The 21,688-nt window shown below is 48.9% G+C and overlaps 1 protein-coding gene across 1 annotated transcript; it reads left to right on the top strand.

Annotated features, from left to right (window-relative positions):
* Positions 1-268: 268 nt before the first annotated feature.
* Chrnb4 (cholinergic receptor nicotinic beta 4 subunit) lies at positions 269-19,573 on the top strand. Its single transcript, XM_021207343.2, has 6 exons — positions 269-389; positions 4,945-5,093; positions 12,273-12,317; positions 12,421-12,530; positions 13,303-14,293; positions 18,699-19,573. The coding sequence occupies exons 1-6, from the start codon at positions 338-340 to the stop codon at positions 18,837-18,839; spliced, it is 1,488 nt and encodes a 495-aa protein (XP_021063002.1). The 5' UTR covers positions 269-337; the 3' UTR covers positions 18,840-19,573.
* The last annotated feature ends 2,115 nt before the right edge of the window (positions 19,574-21,688 follow it).

Below are 21,688 nucleotides of genomic sequence, written 5' to 3'. Positions count from 1 at the left end.
TTACCCTGTAACTCCACCCCTTCCCCAGTCCTCAAGACGAATGAGACAAAGAGCTAGTCCACCCTCCCGAGTGCCCCGCACTACCCGGCTCCTGAGTGTGGGAAAGTCTCGGGACCAGCATCCATAGCCACAGGTTCCCCCCAGACACACCCTGCTCCGGGTCTACCCCCAAACTCCAGTTCAGTCCTCTAAGTGGGTGGGACCCACAGCAGCTTCCCAGGTGGGGAGCACAGGCTCCATCGGGTCCTAGTGCCGCCGGGCACAGAGAGACTGCCAGCTGGGACAGACGCTCACTCGCGGTTCCGTTGTGGGGCGACCGGCAGCCACCCGGCCGGCCATGAGGGGTACGCCCCTGCTCCTCGTCTCTCTGTTCGCTCTGCTTCAGCGTGGTGAGTTCTTTTTAGAGAAGGTGGGAGGGACAAGGGTCGCAGTGTGGGAGGAGTGGCTGGACCAGCTGGGGAGTGGGCGGGGCAAGCCCTATGGGGATGCAGGCTGGCTTGGGTGGGTGGCCCGTCAGGTTTGGGGTCCCCGCTACCTTATTCCATGCTGCCAGGTCACCATCACTGACAAGTGTCTTCAGGCTGGGCAGTACAGATCAGTCCCGGAGCTAGGAGGTCCCCAAAGGGTCCTCCGAGGCTCTTTCAACTCTAGTGAAGTGATGAACTTGTTATGGTGTAAATGTGTGGGAGCAAGCCTGCTGTTTGGAGAGAGCGGGGTCACCAAGACACTAGCATTCCATACGTGCGAAGTATTTTGGGGGGCAGGTCTTCCAGATATCACATATATGGTGGGCACTGCCAAGGCTGGTCCCCTAACCATGCTTAGCTGAGGGCAGGTTGATGAACTGGGGTCTGCAGCTTACAAACTTAGCATTGACACTGAAGAGACTCACTCAGCTCTCCTCCCCAGATTCACACAGACACAGTGAGGGTTTCTTCCAGACTCAGCTACCCCTTAAATTCCAAGGTCCTTTGTAGCTTCTACCCCCACCACCTCAAGCTGTGTGCACACCAGTTTGTCCTCTGAGCTCCCATGGACCCAGAGAACCAAGGCTGCATCTTCCTCCCATAAAGATCACCTCCAGAAGGCGCTAGAACAGGGAATGCGGAACGTTCAAGCTTTCCTAATCAAAGTAATGTTGGCACAGTATGCATTATGGCTTTGGGTCACTGCTGGGTGCCCCTATTCTGTTACCCTCTCTCAATCTCCTTATCTGTTCCACGACAACGATCTGCCTTGCCTGTTATCTGGCAAACACTGGCAGTATTTCTGAAGTATGGTCCCACCAGGCTGTCTGCACCTTCCTCTACAGACTCCTGAACCCCAGCCTAGGCTCAGGGGGGTCTGAACCTCTGGAAATGGAACCTGGGGATCGGCTTTTCTATAGCCAGGTGATTCTGACCTGTGATTGGAGAAGCACTGATAGCACTTGGTGAGTTCCTTCTAAGACAGCATTCTGAGTTTCTAAGACGCTCACAGCTACCCTTTAGTGAGCACACATCTGCATCTCACAGGCCCCTCCTCCACTAAGCACATGCCCTCACCTGACAAGCCCTGCCCTTCAGATACACACTTGCCAATGAGATTCTGTTAACCGTTGCATCCCCCGATAGCTCTCTATTTCTAGATTAGATATGCTTTCTCAGACTGGACACACAGGGAGACACTCACAGTTCCACTATGGTCTCCTATCAGATTCTTACCCTTTCTCCCTTTCCTCAAGGGAGCATTCTTGCCAAGGAAAATCTCCAAAGGCAAGACCTTGTGCAGTGGCCATAAGGGTTCTCGTTTTCAACATTGTATCACGATGACCTCTAGTGGTAGCTTCTCTGCTTAACTGTATAAAAGTTTGACTCGGTGAAAGTCCTCAGGAGCTGGTGGTGACCCTCCGACCTGTTACTTGTCTCTTGGATCTGACAGACTCTCGAAAGCATTAGAAGTAAATGGCAAAGCCTGCCTATGTGCTCTTGGGGTTCCCCTCCACTTTGGAGGTGAAAAGAGGGGGTGCATTTCAGCCATAATAGCCCTGCTGGTCATTTCACTTCTCTGCCCCATCCACAGGCATGCTAACAAACACAGACACAAGTGATAGCCCCAGCAGGACAACCTCCTTCAGGGGCAAGTTAGCAGGGGTATTGAACAAGTACAGGGGACAGGGAGGGCTTCCGTCTTAAAGAAACCCCTGGACCTGGCTTTGTCTGACTTGCTAGAACCTAAATGGTCTAGGGCGGTTGTTCGCAACCTTCCTAATGCTGTGTGACCTTTTAATACAGTTCCTCATGTTGTGGTGACCCCCCCAACCATAAAATTATTTCATTGCTACTTTATAACAGTAATTTTGCTACCATTATGAATTGTAATGTAAATATCTAATATGCATACCTAATATGTGACCCCTTAAGGGGTTGTGACACAAAGGTTGAGAATCACTGATCTGGGGGAACTCTGGGGTCCTTATTTGGTCCATGAGATGGGAGAGTCAGTCAGCTAAATATTAAAGAGAACAAGCTGAAGGTGGTAATGATTAGTACCCCAGGTGGGCTCAGAGCTCAAGCACAAGCCCCCCTCCCCAGCCTAGAACCTAAAGTCCAGCCAGACTAGGATCCCAGGGCAACAGAGATAGATCCAAGCTCCCCTGGAACTGCAGGACTGGAGGCTGGGTGCTGCAGAGCCTACCCCAGTGCTGCCACAGACTGCCAGGTAGACCTTTGACAAGTTAGACTCATCTCTATGAAATGAGAGGTCAGGCTCCAATAAACAAAAAATTGTGAGAGGAACCTAGATTTATCCTTTGGCTACAGATAGGCCCCCGGGGGTATTTAAGCTGGTGGCTTGTAGAGAGGGAATTGAAGATGTGAGGAGTCAAACTCAGAGTCAGTCCACCCATGTGCTGGACAGCCCTCCCACCCTGCCCCCAACCCAGTGTGGAGGCAGGGCAGCAGGCAGCAGGTGTGCCTGGAGCATCTTTCTCAAGGCTCTAAATATTGCATCTGTTCTAGATAGGCAGCCAGTTGGAAAGCGCGTGAAGAAGGCAGGGCAGTGGCTGCTCACCATGAACATGTGGCCAGCCCAGCACCCACCCACGAGTCTACTTCACCTTTGCTAGACTGGGGTGATTCATATTCTAAGTACTCGGCTCCAACCAAAGAGGGGGGAGTTTGGTAAGATGTGAAGGCTCTTTAGGAAAGATCTGACCAGACTCCTGGGCTTGGTAAGATAGTCAGCACCTCACCCGCATCCCTACCCTGATCTCTCTAGCCTTCTCCTCTTTTAGCATGCTACCTGCTCTCCTTCCCTGACGGTGTTCCTTCTGACCATCCTCATCTCTTTTCCTGCTCCTGGGCACCCTGTTCATGTGCTCTTGACCTACCTTCCTTCCTTTCTTTCTTCCTGTCTCCTTCTTTTCATGTCCCATCCTCCTCTCTCCACGGTCTCTTTAATGACATCATAGTACACAATCCAGTCCTTAAACTTCACCTTTACCTCATTCCCAACACAAGAGACAGATGAAACAAAGACCCAGATACCACTTGGCAAGGAATCTCAATGCGCAGGAGGGACAGATCTTGGGCTGTGGGTGCTCAGAGGGATGATGTCTGTCTGTGCAGGATGCTGTGCTGGAGCTGGTCCTTAATGTGGCTTAGAGCCAAGAACTCTGTCTTACCAAAAACCAGCTGCCAGCTGGACTACTCCATTTGATGTCTCAAAGAGACCTTGTGTTCTGTAGGTCAAAGTCTGGGTCCAAGAAAGGCTCCCCTAGAGTAACCCTGTTTCCTTATTTCCTTATTTTATTTCATGTGTGTTATGCATGTGTATAGTGTAGCAGGTGCATATAGGTGTCTTTCCTTGAGTACTCTTTTTTTTTTTTTTTTTTTTTTTTTTAAAGATAGGCTTTCTTGGTGTACCTTAAGCTTACTAGTTTGGGCTAGACTAACCAGCCAGTATCATTCAGGGATATGCCTATCTCTGCCCGCCCCACAAGGCCACAAAGGATTTTTGTGGGTGTTTAAAGGATCCAAGTTCAGACCCTTCTGCCTGCATGGCAGGCAGTTTACTGACAGCCATCTTCTTCAGCCCCTGTTTGGCTTTTTTTTTTTTTTTTTTCCTCTAGGAAAACACTACCACATACCCAGCTCTATCTACAAGCCCACGTTTCAAGAAATGTCCCTGGAAGAGGTGCCCATGTGCCTTCCCCAGGGCCAGGAACTGGTCCTGGGCTTTGCTGTTATTCTCAGCAGGCAGCATAGCACCTGGCACAAACTCCACTCAGACATTGGTCAGCTGGTGGGCTAGGAACAATCCTGGTGAAAGAAAGGGTATGCTCAAAACCCGGAAGTGAGACGGGAAAGAGGCAAGCCCGCGGTGTGTATGGCCAGAGAAGAGAGTCTGGGCCAGTCCAGAGCAGAAGAGCTAAAGGAAGGCTTAGCTGAACGGTGGAAATGGAGGACAAACTAGAGGAGTTGGGAAGTGGAGCAGATAGGCCTCAGTGGCGGAGATAAGGGGGGGATGTTGGGGGGAGACAGGAGTAGGGAAAAACGGATGCCCAAGGTTGGAACAGGATGTTACAGCAGGGAACAGCATTTGCTACCAGGAAGAGCACGAGGAACAGGTCTGTCCCAGAGGAAAAAAGTGACACAGACAAGCCTGTTCACAACCTCCATCCCCGCACAGCCCCACCCCTGCTCCATCCCCACCCCACCCCCACACAGCCTCACCCCCAGGTCCCCTACTCCCCCCCACACCCTCCTCCGCATAGCCCCACCCATTGCAAGCCCTCCCCCCACATAGCTCCATCCCTCAGTTCTCCCCCTCACATAACCCCCTCCCCCTGCACAGCTCTAGGCTCCCACACTCTTCTTCTCACAGCCCCCCTCTTCGCTGCCACAGCTGCAGTGGGGTTCCTCCGGACAAGGGCCCAGCAGGTCTGACTGTGCGATTTCCCAGGGGACTGCCGCCTGGCCAACGCAGAGGAGAAGCTGATGGATGATCTCCTGAACAAAACCCGCTACAACAACCTGATCCGCCCAGCCACCAGCTCTTCTCAACTCATCTCCATCCGCCTGGAGCTATCACTGTCCCAGCTCATCAGTGTGGTAGGTGCCTGGGCAACTGTGGCCTGGGTTTAGAAGAGGCAGGACTTTTTGGGGGAGAGAAGTGGATGACTGTTCAGGGTACAGGGCTGAGAGTTAAGTGACTAAACTTTTCTTCTACTATTTCTTAAAATGTATATTAATAGATATATTTGATGGACACATATTAATTTTCTTTTATGAAATGTAGTGTGATGTTGCACTTGTGTGTAGAAATATCCAGTCAATTATTATCAACCATGGGTACCAACTTCTACCCAGCTCCATCCTGTGCCCATTTCTCATTCCTCCTCCGAGCACAGCCTTTCCCCCATATCTAAACAATTTACCTAAACTGAGAGGATCATGCTTCCAGGTTAGGATTCTTTCATCCAAAAACAGTATTACCTGTGCCTATACACATGCTGTTCTCTCCGCCCTGGACAGTCTACCCGCTCTGTGCACTTCGTAGTTGGAGCCATCTGAAAACCCATGCTCTCATGGCATGTAGTAATGGAACATCGGAGAGTGGCTACAACAAAAAGGGCCATCCATCAGATCACATGACCAGGAGCAGGTCGGTGCTCGCAGGATTGCCTGACTCCATAATTCAGTGGTGTCAGGACTCTAGGGCAGGGCCAGAGGTGCACATGGTTGTGGGAAATCTTTTGGATTCCTTTTGGAACAACCACAAAACTCTCTCAGAGTCCTGCCCTCTTGATAAACACATCTCACTGGCCAGGGCTAGCAACTTACATCCAAGCCTAACCAATCATTGGCCAGAGGATTACTTTGGCTGGTTTAGATCTGTCGGGGTGTGGCAAGGAGACCGTGAGGTTTAGTTGTGAAAGAGGAAAGATAGAGGAGGACCACTAGGCAGGCATCCTATGGCCCCCTTGTGGCCCCCTTCAGCTGGGTCTCCAACAGTCACAGCTCCCAGCTTGCTCAGAGACAGCCTCCATGTTGCTAATTTGGTGGGGGAAATAGGAACCAGGCCAGGAGAATGATGGGTACAGAGGCTCAGGCCTGTGGATGAAGGCCTGGACAGGCACAGAAGGTTCGACAGGTGTGGGAAGGAGGGTGCCAACATTCCAGGTGTTCCAAACTGGATGTGAGGCAACAGGGGCGCTGAGGAAGGCAAATGTGAACGGAATTTCCTCCCTTGTTCCCCACAGCTATCTCAGCGTGGGGTTGTCTGAAGGAACCAATGTCCCTTGTAAACCTTCCCACGTCCTCACCAAAGGGTTAGAACCTTTGCCCCTGGAAACCACTCGGAAGAAGTGATCACATGGGAGATGTGTCTAGCCATCAGGTGCTAGCTGAGGAGGCAGGCATCCTCTGGACATTGTCACCTTCTCTCGCCAGCCCAGTGAGTCCAATGTCACCTTCTCTCACTAGCCCAGTGAGCCCAGTGTCACCTTCTCTCACCAGCCCAGTGAGCCGGACAGGCTCAGCTTCGCCCATCTGTACTGCTCAAGAAAGGTTTGCCCAGATTGGCAGTTGCCTCTATCCCCTAGGAGGGAGCCTAGCCCCAGAGTGGGAAGAGGCACACAGCCTGCCTCTGCCCTTTCCCTGTCATGGAAAGCTGAAAGCAATGAAGACTTCTGGCCAGGCCATGCCAAGACTACTGTCTGAGCATCCCCGACCGGCAAAGGCCTTGTACTTAATTAGCAAGCCAGCTGCCTGCTCTGGCAAGGGTGGACAGGCAGGCAGCTCTGGCCACACTGCCAGACTCAGACTGTTCCTGCCAGATCTGAGCTGTGGACCCTGTGGAGTAATAAAGGCTTCCTGAAGCAGGAGAGAACACGGCCTGCAGCTTCACTTCTGCAAGTGCCCCTATGGGCTGTCATAGCCCCAAAGGCAAAACCCTTGGCTTCTATGGGGAGAGTTCCCTTCTGGTTTAGGGAAATGCATTTGGTTCTAAGGAGTGAGTGTTAGAGATATAGCCAGTTTAAAGATGGAATGTCTAGGGAACAGACTAGGAGTTTGTGCTGGAGGGGCAAGCAGGCTTTCCCACTCTTCTCTTTGAGGACTGACAGCCAAGGTCCTATACCAATGTTCTGTCACATTCAGCAGCCATTAGTGGAGTAGAGAAAAGTAAAAGGCAGAAGAAATGTACAGCAGAAATTTCTGGAAGATAGAAAAGACCCATATCTTTTTGTTTGTTTTTGTTTTAGAGGCAGGGTTTCTTTACAAGGTCCTTCCTGTCCTTGAACCCACTTTGTAGACCAGGCTGGTCTCGAACTCTGAGGTCTGCCTGCTTCTGTTTCCTGAGTGTTGGGATTAAAGGTGGACAACACCACTGCCCAGCTAAAATCTCCCATATCTTAAAATGAAGAGGCTGAGGAGACAGCTCAATGGACAAAGCTCTTTCCCATATCATATGAGGGCCAGACTATGGATCTCTAGAGCCCACTTAAAATCTAAGGAGACCTGGTGTCCACCTGCAAATCAGGGACTCAGGAGGCAGAGACAGAGGGTCCCCAGGGCAAGCTGGCTCTGTAGAATAGCTGGAATCAGCGAGCTCCAGGTTCAGCAAGAGACCCTGCCTCAATAAGGAGAGAGCAACTGAAGATGACACTTGCCTTCGGTTTTGAAGCCTGCATACACACCTGTACATCTGTGCACCCACACATGTACACACACACACACACACACACACAAACAAAGCAAAAACTGCATTTGTGAAAACTGGTCAAGCAGGCCACCTGATACTAACACTGCTCACTTCGGAAGCCATGAGTCCACATAAAACAGGGTCTTGTTAGAGACAGGGTCCAGCTATGTAGTCCTTCTACCTGTCCTTTACCTCAAGAACCTCCTGCCTCAATTCCACAGCTCTGCAGATGCTGGAATTATAGATATACACTATTATGTCTTTCTTTAAAAACATTTTAAAAAGATAAATGGAGGTTTTCAGCTTTCAATGATGGCAGAGATGTTGGAGGTTTTCTGGGGGAATAATTAGAAAGGCTGGACAAAATGCTGGAGGGCAGTTGGAGCCTCAGCCAGGACTTGAATGGCCAACTTCTAGGAGGCGACCCTGACAGCCTGTGGTACTTTTTCCCACACTTGATGGCTGGCCAACAGTATCTGCCCAAGAAGCTAAGGCCTGGAACAGAGCGGCAGCTTCAGAGCTGGGAAGCTGGCTGGTGCCGGGGCCATCCCAGGGCTGAGAGGATGCTCAAAGGCAACTTGGATCTGACCAAGGACATAGAACCCTGGTGAGGCTCCTAGAAGGGACACCCCAGTACTGGAAACGAGCAACAACAGTAAATCAGCACACACACACACTAACACACACACACACACACACACACACATACATATACACACATACACACATACATACACACATATACATACAGTCACATACACACAGACATACACACACATATACATACACACATACACATACACACAACAACAACAACAACAACAACAGCAACAACAAGTGTTCTCTCCAAACCAGCTCAGCCCCAGACTTGATTAAGATGATCGCTGCACTGCCTGCCACAGCGCCTGTGGAGGGAGGTGTAGTCAGATGGAACTTAGTAGACGTGGGGGCGGGGAGACGATCCAGTCAGTACTATGTTTGCCACAGGAGCACAAGAACCTCAGCACCCAGCAAGTGGTCCTCTGACCTCTGACCTCTGACCTCAGAGCATAGCATGTGCATGTATGACCATCCACACAAATAAACGAATGTGGTAAAAAAGAATTTTAAACATTTAAGTTTTATGCTGAGTGTATTTTGCCACAATTCAAAATTTTAAAAAAAAATTTTTTTCTTAAAATGAAAATAGCTGTCATTAATATATTCAAGGAAATGATGATAGAAATTTTCTTCAGAGAGCTAGGAATTTTTAAAAAGAATCAATGATCTGATTTCTAGAACTCAAACATATCAGAACCTTAAAACTCACTAGGAAAAACACTTATCAGAAGGAGACAGCCAACATTCATCTTTCTTCCTGCCCTTCCCCTCACAACAGCCTGGGTTGTGGGTGTTATGGTTGGAGCCCAGGGACCATCCTGAACCATGATCATGAACCATCCAGTGTGGCAGCAGAGAGAGCTGGAGAGGAGCCAGATGGGCTTGTAGAGTGAGCATCTGAACGAACATCCGTATATGCGCAAAGTGTCACATGGGGGTCGATTTTGTTCTTCTCATGTAATTACCTGGTCGAATTGCTCGAGGAAGTAAGAACACTGGGAATTAGTTAATGAAGAGGAAGCAGAGAACACAGGATACATTCCAAGATATAAAGAAAGCCAAGAGGACTGGGCCACAGAATGAAGGAGCCCAGGGCAGTAAAATAAGGCTGGGGGAGCTGTAAATCTAACCCTGCAGAAGACAGGCGGCCTAAGTAGAGATAAGATTGAAAAGAAATGGCAGGAACTTTAGAAAACTCATTATTCCTGTAGAAAAACATAGGTGTGTGTGTGTGTGTGTGTGTGTGTGTGTGTGTGTGAGAGAGAGAGAGAGAGAGAGAGAGAGAGAGAGAGAGAGATGCAGAATGGATTTAGACCAATTAGATTGTGCAGTGGTCCAAGTGAGGGTACTAGCCTGAGTTATGATAATAGGATTAATTTATTCATCCAAAAATATTCATCAGGCATTCAACATATCCCTGTTGCTCTTTTTTTTTTTTTCTCCTCAGTGTCCTTGGATCCTAGAGGAAGGTAGGGACAGTACACAAAATGATAGTGTCCAGGGCTAAAAGTGTTATGAAGACAGTATACAGCATGTATGGTGAAGGGAGGCAGGGTGCGATTTAATGTAGGAAGGCTAGAGATTTCTCTGATGAGGTGACATTTATGAGAAGTGACAAAAAGTAAGTCAAAACCTCGTGAGTTTCCAGGGAAGGAGAGCGTATGCAGAGGAGAAGACACAAGCATGGCCACAGTGGGGCTTGCAAAGGCAGAAGCAGGCATAGCTAAGGCCACTCGGCCTGAGGAGGGCTTTGGCTTTGGCTCTGAGTGAGCTTCGGAAGTGCTAGATGGTTTACACAGAGCCATGGTCTAAGGACCTGAGGTCCCAAAGACCGGACTGTCGGCTGGGAACCTACTGAGTTGTCCAAGGAACAGAGAAGAGTGGTAACAGAAATGGAGAGAAACGGGTGATTCTGAGATGTAGGAAATGTGCCTGAGTGTGCTTGATAGATCAGGTTTGGTGTGTCAGAGCTTCCAGGGTCAGTTGTTGTTGTTGTTGTTGTTGTTGTTAGTGGGGAATCACAAGTTTTGTCTCTGATGTGCTGGTGTGAAGTGTGTTTGAGTTACCTAACATGGTTTGAATGTCAGTGGCCTCCACAGCCAGGCTCAGGTATAAGAATCCTTGGTCTCCAGCTGGCAAGACTCTTGTGAGAAGTTGTGGAATGTTTAAATAGTAAGGCCTGGCTGTCAGAAGTAGGTCACTGTGGGTGGGCTCATGGCTTAGGACATTTTAGCCTGGCTCCAGTTGTAGGCATGAATACCTGTTATCCATCTGCCACCACAACGTGACCAGCCACAAGTTTCCACATGAAAGCCAAAGCCCCAGCTACCCTGTATCCCATGCCACGAAACTGTGAGCCAGGTCACTCCTTTCTTCCCCCTTCGTCACTTGTCAAGCATTCGGTTGCAGGGATGAACAAAATTCTTAATATGGACATTGAGAATGAGAAGAGGGACCATTGCTGAGGTAAACCTTCCCTGGATGTGCATAAGGCTTTGGAATCATACAGGGAATTGGGGGTGTATATAGCTAAAGAACTGGGGAAGTCTTAGTATGCTATAACCAGAGTTTAATGGGTCAATTTGGTAAGCTTTGTGAAAGACCAAGATGCGGGTTGGGGGGTGGGGTGGGGAATGGGACAGGAAAGACTAGGCTCATGAGATTTAAGAAGATATATCCTGGAAAAAATAAATCTGGTTCTGTTCTACCCATGCCCTAACATTTTGAATGTAGCTAAACTAAAAGATAATGGACTAAATTGCTTTTGGAGAGGAAATATTAAAACAGTATAACATTCATGCTTTGGCGTGGTTAATTGCTTACTGCGTTTAGCAGGCTTTATATGCCAGGAAGGTATAAAAAAAACATACTTTGGAAAGGAATGTGGATGTGGCTAAAGTTGAGGATGGATGGGGTTGCAGACAAAGTGGTTGTGGCTGCTAAAAAAAAAAATTAAAAAAAAAAAAAAAAAAGGTTGGTGTGATCTAAGAGAAACCAGGCATTGTGCTCTGGCATAAAAGGAGAGGCGCCCTGAGAAGAACAAGACTCCAGCAGGGTACTGAAGCCTCAGTGAGTGAAAGGGCCTGAACTGGAAGTGCTGCTGGCGGGCTTTCCTCAAACCCACCACCACAGGGAGGGGAGTGTCTTCTCAGGATTGGCCACAGGGTGCAGAGAGAGGGAAGCAGCTGTGCTCCTCTGGAGCTGGAGTTACAGATGGTTACACTCGAGCAGCCACTGCTCTTATCCATTGAGCCATCTCTCCAGCTCCTCTCTTCCCATCTGTCCTTGCTATGTTCCCGTATGTCTCTCGATTTTGGAATGCAAATGCTTATGGCATTCTACATCAGAAGTAACTTATCTTTTGACTTTACAGGGACTCACTGTTAAGAGCGTGCCTAGAATCTTTTCTAAGATTCCAGACTTTTACAGTGTTGGAACCGTAAGACTATGCAGCCTTTGGGAGTTGGAGTAAATGTATCATTACATTATAAGATGGCCAGGGGCCTGTGGCGACTGGTGACAACGTGTTGTAGTGTAAATATGGAATGTCCTCTGCAGGTTCATTCCTTTAAACACTTGTTCCCTAGTACTGAAAACAGTAAAACCTTTCAGAGATGAGGAAACAGGCCATTACGAGCAGGCTTGTGGGTCATAGCTTCATCCCAGTTCCAGCTCCAGCCTGTCCCTGCTTTTCACTGGTCTCCAAGTATGACCAGGTGTGAGTTCCACATGGAGGCTGGCGCTCTAGCTGCCATGTCTCCCTCACAAATGAAACTGTAAGTTAAAACCAATCCCTTTATCCTGAGCTGCTTCTTGTCACATGTAGTCGCAGCATTACAAGAAGTACCTAATACACCACCCAAAAGAGATTTAGGTGACAGCTAGTCACTCAGCCCTGGGGTTCTGAGACTTTTTGCAATAAAGTATATTCCATTTGTGGGGGTCCTCCTTCCAAATGAACTGATACCCCCCATTTCCCTCCCCAGAATGAGCGAGAACAGATCATGACCACCAGCATCTGGCTGAAGCAGGTAAGTGCCTTGGAGGGTCTCCAGCCCAGGTGATGTTTCCTCTGGGGCTGCTCTTTGGTGACAGTGGACCTACAGGTGACAGTGGCCTTGCCTGTGTACTTAGGAATGGACTGACTACCGCCTGGCCTGGAACAGCTCCTGTTATGAAGGGGTGAACATTCTGAGGATTCCCGCCAAGCGTGTGTGGTTGCCTGACATCGTGTTGTACAACAAGTGAGTGACGGGGTGACCAAAGCCTAGAGTCAGGACAGGACAGCAGGTCAGCCTTCAGGATCGTCCACTTCTGAGTCCAACCACAGCCTTCCTTTTCTACACTTCCCTCAGGCTTCTAGGCCATGGAGCTAGAGAAAGAGAGGTGATGGAGACAGAGCCTTCCGAGTGGGAGGGCGGGAAGGGAGGTCCAGAGGCCCTGTGCTGCTCAACACAGCAGGCACTGGGATAGCCTTTGGAACCTCAGGCCAGTGCCTTTACTTATAATCCTTGTCTCACCATTCTGTCTTTTTGTGACTTGGTGGCTTTGTCAGAGGTAAGGACTGCAACACTGACCTGTCATGTATGCAGTTCATGATAGCAGCTGAGTCAGGAGGATCGGGAACCCAGGAGTTTGAGATCAGTCTAGGCAAAGAGAACAAGATAGAGGGAGACAGAATGAGAAGGCAAAGATCAAACAAGACAAGGGTCCATATCTCTTCTCTCTTACTTCATTGTTTAAGGAGCTTGGTGGAGTCCTCCACATTCCCCAGGCCTTGCTGTCCAAGCTGGAAAAGGAGGGACATAGTAAATATACTGCTTCTTTAGACTCCCGTGGGGCTTAACTGAGTTAATTCTGTGAGAGGCCTTCAATGTCTCATGGTTGGCCAAGAAAAGCAGGCTTGTTTCAGTGAGAAAGGCAGATGACTACCAAGGGCTCTTGGGGGTTCTGAAAATAGGCCAGGCCTCCTCTGTAGATCTGTGATGTTCTCCTCTATGTCCTGCCCTACCCCAGTGCCGATGGGACCTATGAGGTGTCTGTCTACACCAACGTGATCGTGCGTTCCAACGGCAGCATCCAGTGGCTGCCCCCTGCTATCTACAAGAGTGCCTGCAAGATAGAGGTGAAGCACTTTCCCTTTGACCAGCAGAACTGCACCCTCAAATTTCGCTCCTGGACCTATGACCACACAGAGATTGACATGGTTCTTAAATCACCCACAGCCATCATGGACGACTTTACCCCCAGCGGTGAATGGGACATTGTGGCCCTCCCGGGACGAAGGACAGTGAACCCGCAGGACCCCAGCTATGTGGACGTGACCTATGACTTCATCATCAAGCGCAAGCCACTCTTCTACACCATCAATCTGATCATCCCGTGTGTGCTCATCACCTCGCTGGCTATCCTGGTCTTCTACCTGCCCTCCGACTGTGGGGAGAAGATGACGCTCTGCATCTCGGTGCTGCTGGCACTCACATTCTTCCTGCTGCTCATCTCCAAGATCGTGCCTCCCACCTCCCTTGACATTCCCCTCATTGGCAAGTACCTCTTGTTCACCATGGTGCTGGTCACCTTTTCCATCGTCACCACTGTGTGTGTCCTCAATGTGCACCACCGTTCACCCAGCACTCACACTATGGCATCCTGGGTCAAGGAGTGCTTCCTGCACAAGCTGCCCACCTTCCTCTTCATGAAGCGCCCTGGGCTCGAAGTCAGCCCCGCCAGAGTCCCTCATCCCAGCCAGCTGCACTTGACCACAGCTGAAGCTGCATCCACCTCTGCCTTAGGCCCCAGCAGCCCATCCAACCTCTATGGGAATTCCATGTACTTTGTGAACCCTGTCCCTGCCACTCCTAAGTCTGCAGTCAGCTCCCACACGGCAGGCCTCCCCAGAGATGCCCGGCTGAGGTCCTCTGGGAGGTTCCGGCAAGATCTACAGGAAGCATTAGAGGGTGTCAGCTTCATCGCCCAGCATTTGGAGAGTGATGATCGAGATCAGAGTGTAAGTCACCGCCCTGCCCCCACCACTTAAGCCATCCACATGGAAATGCTGTGGTACAGCTTCCTAGGTGAGGAAGAGCTAAAACCAGTGATATTCCTGTGTTGGTCTTGGGTTAACCCAAAGCAGAGTTTGAGATGGGGTTTGGGTTCAGGTAGCTTACTTGTGATATAACCCTAGGAAGCACAGTGAGGAGGTGGAGAGGGCAAGATAAAGGCAAAAAATAGGTGGGCTCTAGGGTATTGGTGAGCTTACTATTGTGGGTGCAGCAGCCCCATAGACCCTCAAGGCGCCAGACAACTAGCCTCAGAAAAGTCCCTTGGATGGAGGCTGGAATATTTATCCTTCAGCTCCATCCCCCTCCAGTTGACAACACCCCCCACCACCACCATGTGATCTTTCTCATGATTCCCTTTATGCCCAGTTGCCAGATCAAGCACCCTGGGTGATAGAGAAAACCCTGACCAGAACTGAGAGGAGCAGCATGCCCTGGAGTAAAAGGTTCTCAGTGGATTTGAGGGAGGTTTGAGCATCCTTAGAGAGCACAGCTTGGGCTGGCTGCTCCTACTCATGCCAACTTGCTAAGCAGCCCTGTGAGGACTTATAACTTTCAGGAGTATAGGAACACCGGGAAAAGCACTATTTCTACCAGGCTAATAAATTATCATGTGGGGTGACTAGAGTTACAGATCTTCTAAAATGAGGTTAAGTTCTCCTTCACAGGAAACCATGAATTCTAATCCATGCATCTCAAATAACTCCTCTGAGGGAATTACATATGTGTTTCAGTTTCACTCTGTTGCTGTGACAAACCAAGGATGAGTAGCAACTCCAGAGAGGGAAGAATTTTCTTGCTTATACTTGTAAGTTACAGTCCATCACTTTGGAAAATCGGGGCAGAAACTCAAGGTAGGAACTTAAAGCCAGGCCTGCTTACTATTCCAACAGGATTACCTCTAGCTGGGGAACTCACCGCAGCCAACAATGATGACAGAAATCTTGGAGGAAGGCCCCTTGCTGGCTCACTCAGACTCTAGCTTTCTTATGCATCCTAGGCCACCTGCCCAGGGAATAGTGCTGCCCAATAGTGGGCTGGGCTCTCCTGCATCAATTAACAATCAAGATAATCTCCCCCACACAAGCTCACAATCCAGACTGTTCAAGGTAAATCCCTCAGTTGAGACTCTCTTCCCTGGTGATTCTAGGCTGTGCCAGGTTGACAAAGAAAACTAGCTAGGATTATGGGTAAGGAAGATTTTACAATGGAGGCCTTCATGGTTAGATCTTCCTATGCATTTCAAATGCATGACAATGTTCCAGTTTTTATGTTGCAGCATTGTGTCTCTCCACTTGGCAGCTACATGAACAAAAGAGAATTCCTTCCTTCTTACCTTTTTGCAATTTCTTCCTAACACCTGGAGTCTCAGGAGAGAATTCTGGTGTTCCATTAGTTAGCACCAACTGAAAAGCATGGGCTTCGAAAGTCCCAGAATCACACTGTGAGGAGGAAAGAAGAGATCTGCTGAGAAAAGGAAGACAGAGCCTGCTGTTCAGAGAGTAGCTCTTGCCCTGTGGCCTCAGCTTCAGCGGGGGTCTTACTAGATTCCTCTCAAGCCTCCAACTCAGAATTTTAACCAGATCTCCGGGACCTCCTAGGCCATTGTAGTCAGAAGCATGGCTCTGTTGTATTTGATCGTATTATTCTTCCTTACATTCTCTTCTCCACTTCGCTCCCTCATCTCTTTGTGGCTTAAGCTGGGCTTGAACTTACTACATAGCTGAAGGTGGCCTTGAACTTAAAAAAAAAAAAAAAAGTATCAATTCTTTACTCTTAGAACTGGCCTCATCGTCCACACCACGACCACTCTGAGCTGCCCTGTGCATCCTATTCCTTCTTGTGTGTATCAACATTCCTACTGAATCATGAGCTCTCACCTGTTTTTATTGTCCTTCACCATTTCAGTCAAAACACTCAAAAGTGCTGGTGGATCTTCTCTTTTCTTGAGATAGTGTTTCATGGAGCCCAGGAGCTCCCTCTGTAGTTGAGGGTGTCCTTACATTTCTCTTCCTACCTGTGCTGCCACGGCAGGGACTTCAGGCACATGCTACCACCTAGCTTTTATTCTGGTGCTGGGGATCAAACCTACGGTTTTGTACAAGTTAGGCAAAAGCCCTATCACTAAGCCACATTCCCAGGACTAACCTTGGATTTCTGTCTTCCGGCCTCCACCTTCCAAGTGTTAGAATTACATCCTCAACTGAGGCAGGATTTCTGGGGGAAGTTTTAGGAACCACTTCTTAAACTCCTGTGAGTTTCTGTGCACATCCAGGTTGAGAAGGTCTCCTGCACCTAAGCTTAGACCTTTTGGGGCTTCCCTAAGAGGGAAGGAGCCAGGCAGAGCTCAGTGGGATTATAACCACCTGTGTTCCTGGAGAGCCAAACTTACATCAGGTGCTCCGGCAGGAATGGACAAACAAACAACTCTGCCTCCTCCAGGGATCCTGGGAAGAGTCCTTATGCCACAGTGGGAAGCAGAGGCCCAGAGACATCGTCTGACTTGTCTGGGGTCACACAGCTGGCACACAGCTGCAATCCTTTGAACTCTAAGGCCTCTCTAAGGGTCTTGCCCCATACTGTGCATATGACAATCAATGACTGGCAAACTTTCTCACATGTGGTGAGAGAAGTCTGCCTCCCCTCTCCTGGCAGGCTCGCTCCTGAGCCATCCCTGGAGCGGTTTGTCATCTACAGCACTGTTGCCCTCCATGGTGACTAACTGGCCACTGTAAGTAGCTCAAAAACATGAAAAGATGGAAATATGCCTGAAATTAAGGTTGTCAAAATGAATCCCCCAACCCTAATATCACTGTGTGGAGAGTCGTGCAGCGCCTTCCGGATCTTAGGAGCAGGAACAATCGGTATTTGAGGGAGTGGAGGCTGGTCTGACATAGGATTATCCTGGAGTGTGACACACTCCATTGATGGGGCCCTGGAAAATTGGGTCACTGACGTCAGCTTGCCCATTGTTGCCTGCGTTTCTAACTCTTGAGTCTTTGCAGAGCCTTCCCAGCTAGGGGGTGGGGGAGAGAGGCTGGGATGCTGGGTATATGGCCATTCTGTGGTATCCCTGAAGGCCAGCCAGGTTTCTGCTAGGGCCACATCCTGGGATTGGGTCTGAGAAGGCGAAGCCTATGTAAAGCAACAGAGTTGGAATGCCAGAGAGCAAGATGATGAGGCCAGAGGAGGTAAAGTCTTCATTACAGAAAACAGCTATTTCTACAGTCCACTGCTGTTTATATATTTCATTGTGAATAGCGTGGAACTGTTCAAACTGTGGCGGCTCCAAATGTTATACAAGCCCCTGTCAAGCAGGTGGGCCCTTCATCTCCCTCTCAGGCAGAGGATTCGGGGTTAAAAATCAGAGGAAGGAATCTTGTGATTCCCTAAGCTTCACCTATAACCAGATTTGGCTTTAAAATCACCATGTGTGATACACTTGGGTCTCTGTTTCTGCATCCATGGATTCAACCAACTGTGGGGATAATAATGGGTGGAAAAGGTCTCTTCAGTAACGTGTACTTTCCTCCTGTTCAAATACAAACCAACAACGACTCGTATAGCACTTACACTGTTAGGCACTCACAAGGTCTATAGACATTGTAAATGCAGGGGAGGGTTTCACGATGTCTTATGTCTTTATGGCTAAGATGAACTCCATGACCAAAACCAACTTGGTATAGAAAATTTAGCTTACATATCCTGAGTTCATCAAGGGGAGCCAAGGTTGGAACTCGAGGCAGGAACTGAAGCAGAAGTCACGGAGAGACACCATTCACTTGCATGCTCCTCATGGGTGGCTCAGCCTGCTTTCTTATACAACCCAGAACCACCTGACCAGGAGTGGCAACATCCACAGTGAGCTGGGTCCTCCACATCAATCATTAACCACAAGAACACCCTACAAACTTGCCTACAGACTAATATGATAGAGACATTTCCTCAGCTGACATTCCCTCTTCCCATAGGACTCTAACTTGTGTCAAGCTGACCAAAACCTAACTAGCATATGTGAGTTATATGCAGATATTGCACCCTTTCTGTAAGCTCTTAGCAGCATCAGGGTTGAGGGCTCCTAGGGGATCCAGAGGAGACTGAGGGACATCTGTACAGCCCAAAGCCCCATGGCCTTGCTACTCCCTTCCCCAACCCCAGTCAGGTCAGGCAGGATTGGAGAACATCATGACAAGCCCAGCAGAGGCCAGCCTGGGATTCAGAACCTGCCACACCAATGCCTAGTTCTAAAGCCCCGAGCTGCCTGTGTGGTGGTGGTGAGCAGGTGAGGCTGTGATTCAGAGGGAGGAGGTACCCTGGGCTTGGCACCTGTAACCAGCCTCTGTTTGTCTGCAGGTCATCGAGGACTGGAAATTCGTCGCGATGGTCGTCGACCGCCTGTTCCTGTGGGTGTTCGTGTTTGTGTGTATTCTGGGCACCATGGGGCTCTTCCTGCCACCCCTCTTCCAGATCCACGCACCCTCCAAGGGCCCCTAGGCTACCCAGCGTGTTATGGGCCCCTGGGTTGTAGTGAGATGATATGAGCAGCCCAGTGGGCGGTTCACTGCTTCATCTGGGTCGTAGCTAATGAGACCCTAAGGAAAGCTAAGACTATTGGCAGTCGGCCCGTCAATCTAGCCATGAGAAGGACAGAGATAGGTGGCTTGCACTGATCGCTCTGAATGCCTTCGAGTAAGTCCCTGAAGGAGGGGCATTAGGCTGCTGAAGTCCAGTCTGGCCTCCTTCCTTCCATGTGCCAGGCATTGGAGTCAGACAGCTGTGTATCATCCCATCACCCCCAGCCCGCCTTTCCATCCCTTTCCCTTCAATCCAGGCTACCCACTAGATTCCCTGGCCGTCTTTCATTTCCTCACACTTCCAGATCCTCCCAGGTTAGAACCTTCATATCTTCTGTAGCTACCGCCCAAACCTCAGACTCTAAATTCCCAAGATTTTCATATGGCTGCACTAGTCAGAGCTCTATTCCCATGATCCTCTGCTCCAATATGTCACTTCCTTGTACAAGCCTTTCCTAGCCATGCACTCCAAAGCAGCGTCTCCCATACCGCGTTAAACCTCCAGCTTCCTTGAGTGTCCTCCATTGATAGCTGCAGTCCTTAGTTGGTGGCACACTGGTCACCAGCACCTTGCCCATTAAAGTCTATGCTCTACAAGGGCCAGAGTGCGTGAATTCACATTCACACTCCAGAGCTTGGGACGGAGCTCTGCACAAAGGTACAAAATAAATGTTTGTTGAACGAATGGCTCCTGCTCTCCTTCAAACACACACACACACACACACACACACACACACACACCCTTTGAGTAGCTGTCCTTGGTCCCTGCCTGCTTTCTGCCTTTACACCACGGTTGGTTCAGGCCTGTCTCTTTCTCACACTGATCTGTTTCTCTCACAGTGCCTGCCCCATTGTTGGCACTCAAGATACTTCTGGAACTAAGGAGTGTTAGTGGCTTTCTTTTTAAAAAAAAAAAATAAATAAATGTTGCTGTTTTTTTTTTTTTTTTTTTACCCAGCTAGCTCCCAAATAATTTTGACTGGACTACAATATTTATTTAACAAGCCTTAAGGGCACAACAACTGAACAGCATTAGTCTATCTTAATCCTCTGAACTGATCTGGCTACCTCCCAGTCAAAACCCCAATGATACTTGCATTTTAGCACTGATCTGGCTCTCTGGGCTCCAGGTGTTTTTATTATGGTGTCTCCTGGACTCTCTACTCAAAGCGAATCCCCAGTCTCTCTCCTGCCCCCTTCCCTGGGGGGGGGGGGGAGAGGAAGTTCAGCCCTTGCCTCTCCCCTGCTTAGTCTTTGACCCATCAGGGAATAATTCGGGAGCAATGTTTACATAACATTGAGACTGGAGATTCTCAGAATAAGAATTACAACCAAATGTCGGGGCACAGAAATCAGCTTTTGAATAATATAAAGGTAATCTTTACACAGGGTATTATTTCATGCCTACAAAGGGGAAGATTTAAAATTTTTAAGTATTATTTTATGTATATGGATGTTTTGCCTTCATGTATGTGTGTGTACCACGTACATGCTAGTACCCCCAGAGGCCAGAAAAGGGCACTGGAGCCCCTGGAACTGGAGTTACAGACGTGAGCCACTATGTATGTGGTGGGAATCAAACCTGAGTCCTCTGGAAGAGCAGCCAATGCTCTTGGCTGCTGAGTCTCCAGCCCCTGAAGGAGAATATTTTAAAGTGTTTTGTTTCTAGAATTAACCTACAATAAAGTTGACTTCTTTAAAGTTTAACATTTGTATAACCATCATTGACACTAGGACAAGAGAAAGACGTGGCACTCAAACTCTGCTACCCTGTATCGCCCCTCCCCCTGCACACTTAGCCCTGGCCACCCTTACCTTTTCTTCACTGCTGTAGTTCAGTATTCTCAAGCCTGCTGCCATTAGGTACTGGCTTCTTTCTGCTGGGTCTTTAAAAACAACTTCACTGGGCCACTAAGATGACTCAGTGAGCAAAGGCCCTTTCCTCTCAAGCCTGGAGGCCCGATTCTCATCCCTAGGATCCTTATAAAGACCCAAGGAGAGAATTGATTCCGCAAAGCTGTCCTAGGGCTTCGATGTGTGTGCATGTACACACACACTTCCTCTCAGGCTTCCATGTGTGTGCACACCTGCACATACTTTATGCTCTCTCACACACACAATAAACAAAAATCTTTTTTAAATGATCACTTTTATTGAAGTATAAATTCACTCCTTGTGCACTGGGCAATTCCGTGATTTCATCACCAATCCAGCTTGGTACTGCTCCATCACCCTTACAAGGTCGCCAAGAACCATCAAGGAAGCCTTCATGGACCAAGCCATCCCGGTGGACAGCCAGAGAGGTCAAGAGACCCCAGGATACCTATGCTGTCACCGTCTATTCCTGGGACACATGGGTTTGCAGCTGGCAGTGAGACCAAGGGAAATCTATAATGGACACAAAAGGAAATCTATGACGGTCACTATGGGAAGCCAGATCCTCTAGTGATTCCAACTTTACAACTTTACTTATAAAAGTATTTATTTACTCTGCTGGGAATCAAAGCCTGGACCTTAGGAATGCTAGGCAAGCACTCTACTGCTGAGCTATAACTATCAGCATTTGTCTCTTTTCTCAAGGAGCATCTCTAGCATAGTCTAAATAAAGTAGGGAAAATAATATGAAACCTCCCAGATGTCGTCCCTGTGTCCACCATGGGGAACTCCTTGCCAATATTGTTTCTATCCCAAGCCATCTAGTCTCTCTTAACTGTATGCGCTCTCTCTCTCTCTCTCTCTCTCTCTCTCTCTCTCTCTCTCTCCTCTCTC

Source organism: Mus pahari, chromosome 10, assembly GCF_900095145.1.
Source record: "Mus pahari chromosome 10, PAHARI_EIJ_v1.1, whole genome shotgun sequence".
NCBI classification, from domain to species: Eukaryota; Metazoa; Chordata; class Mammalia; order Rodentia; family Muridae; genus Mus; species Mus pahari.
The sequence above is the reverse complement of the archived record's forward strand: the minus strand, read 5'-3'. Positions and strand labels throughout refer to the sequence as shown.

Excerpts from the sequence above, each read along its gene's own strand:
- Chrnb4 (XM_021207343.2), top strand. The coding sequence starts at position 338 with ATGAGGGGTACGCCCCTGCTCCTCGTCTCTCTGTTCGCTCTGCTTCAG. Across the intron at positions 390-4,944 it reads GTTCGCTCTGCTTCAGCGTG|GGGACTGCCGCCTGGCCAAC; the intron begins GTGAGTTCTTTT and ends GCGATTTCCCAG. Across the intron at positions 12,531-13,302 it reads GACATCGTGTTGTACAACAA|TGCCGATGGGACCTATGAGG; the intron begins GTGAGTGACGGG and ends GCCCTACCCCAG.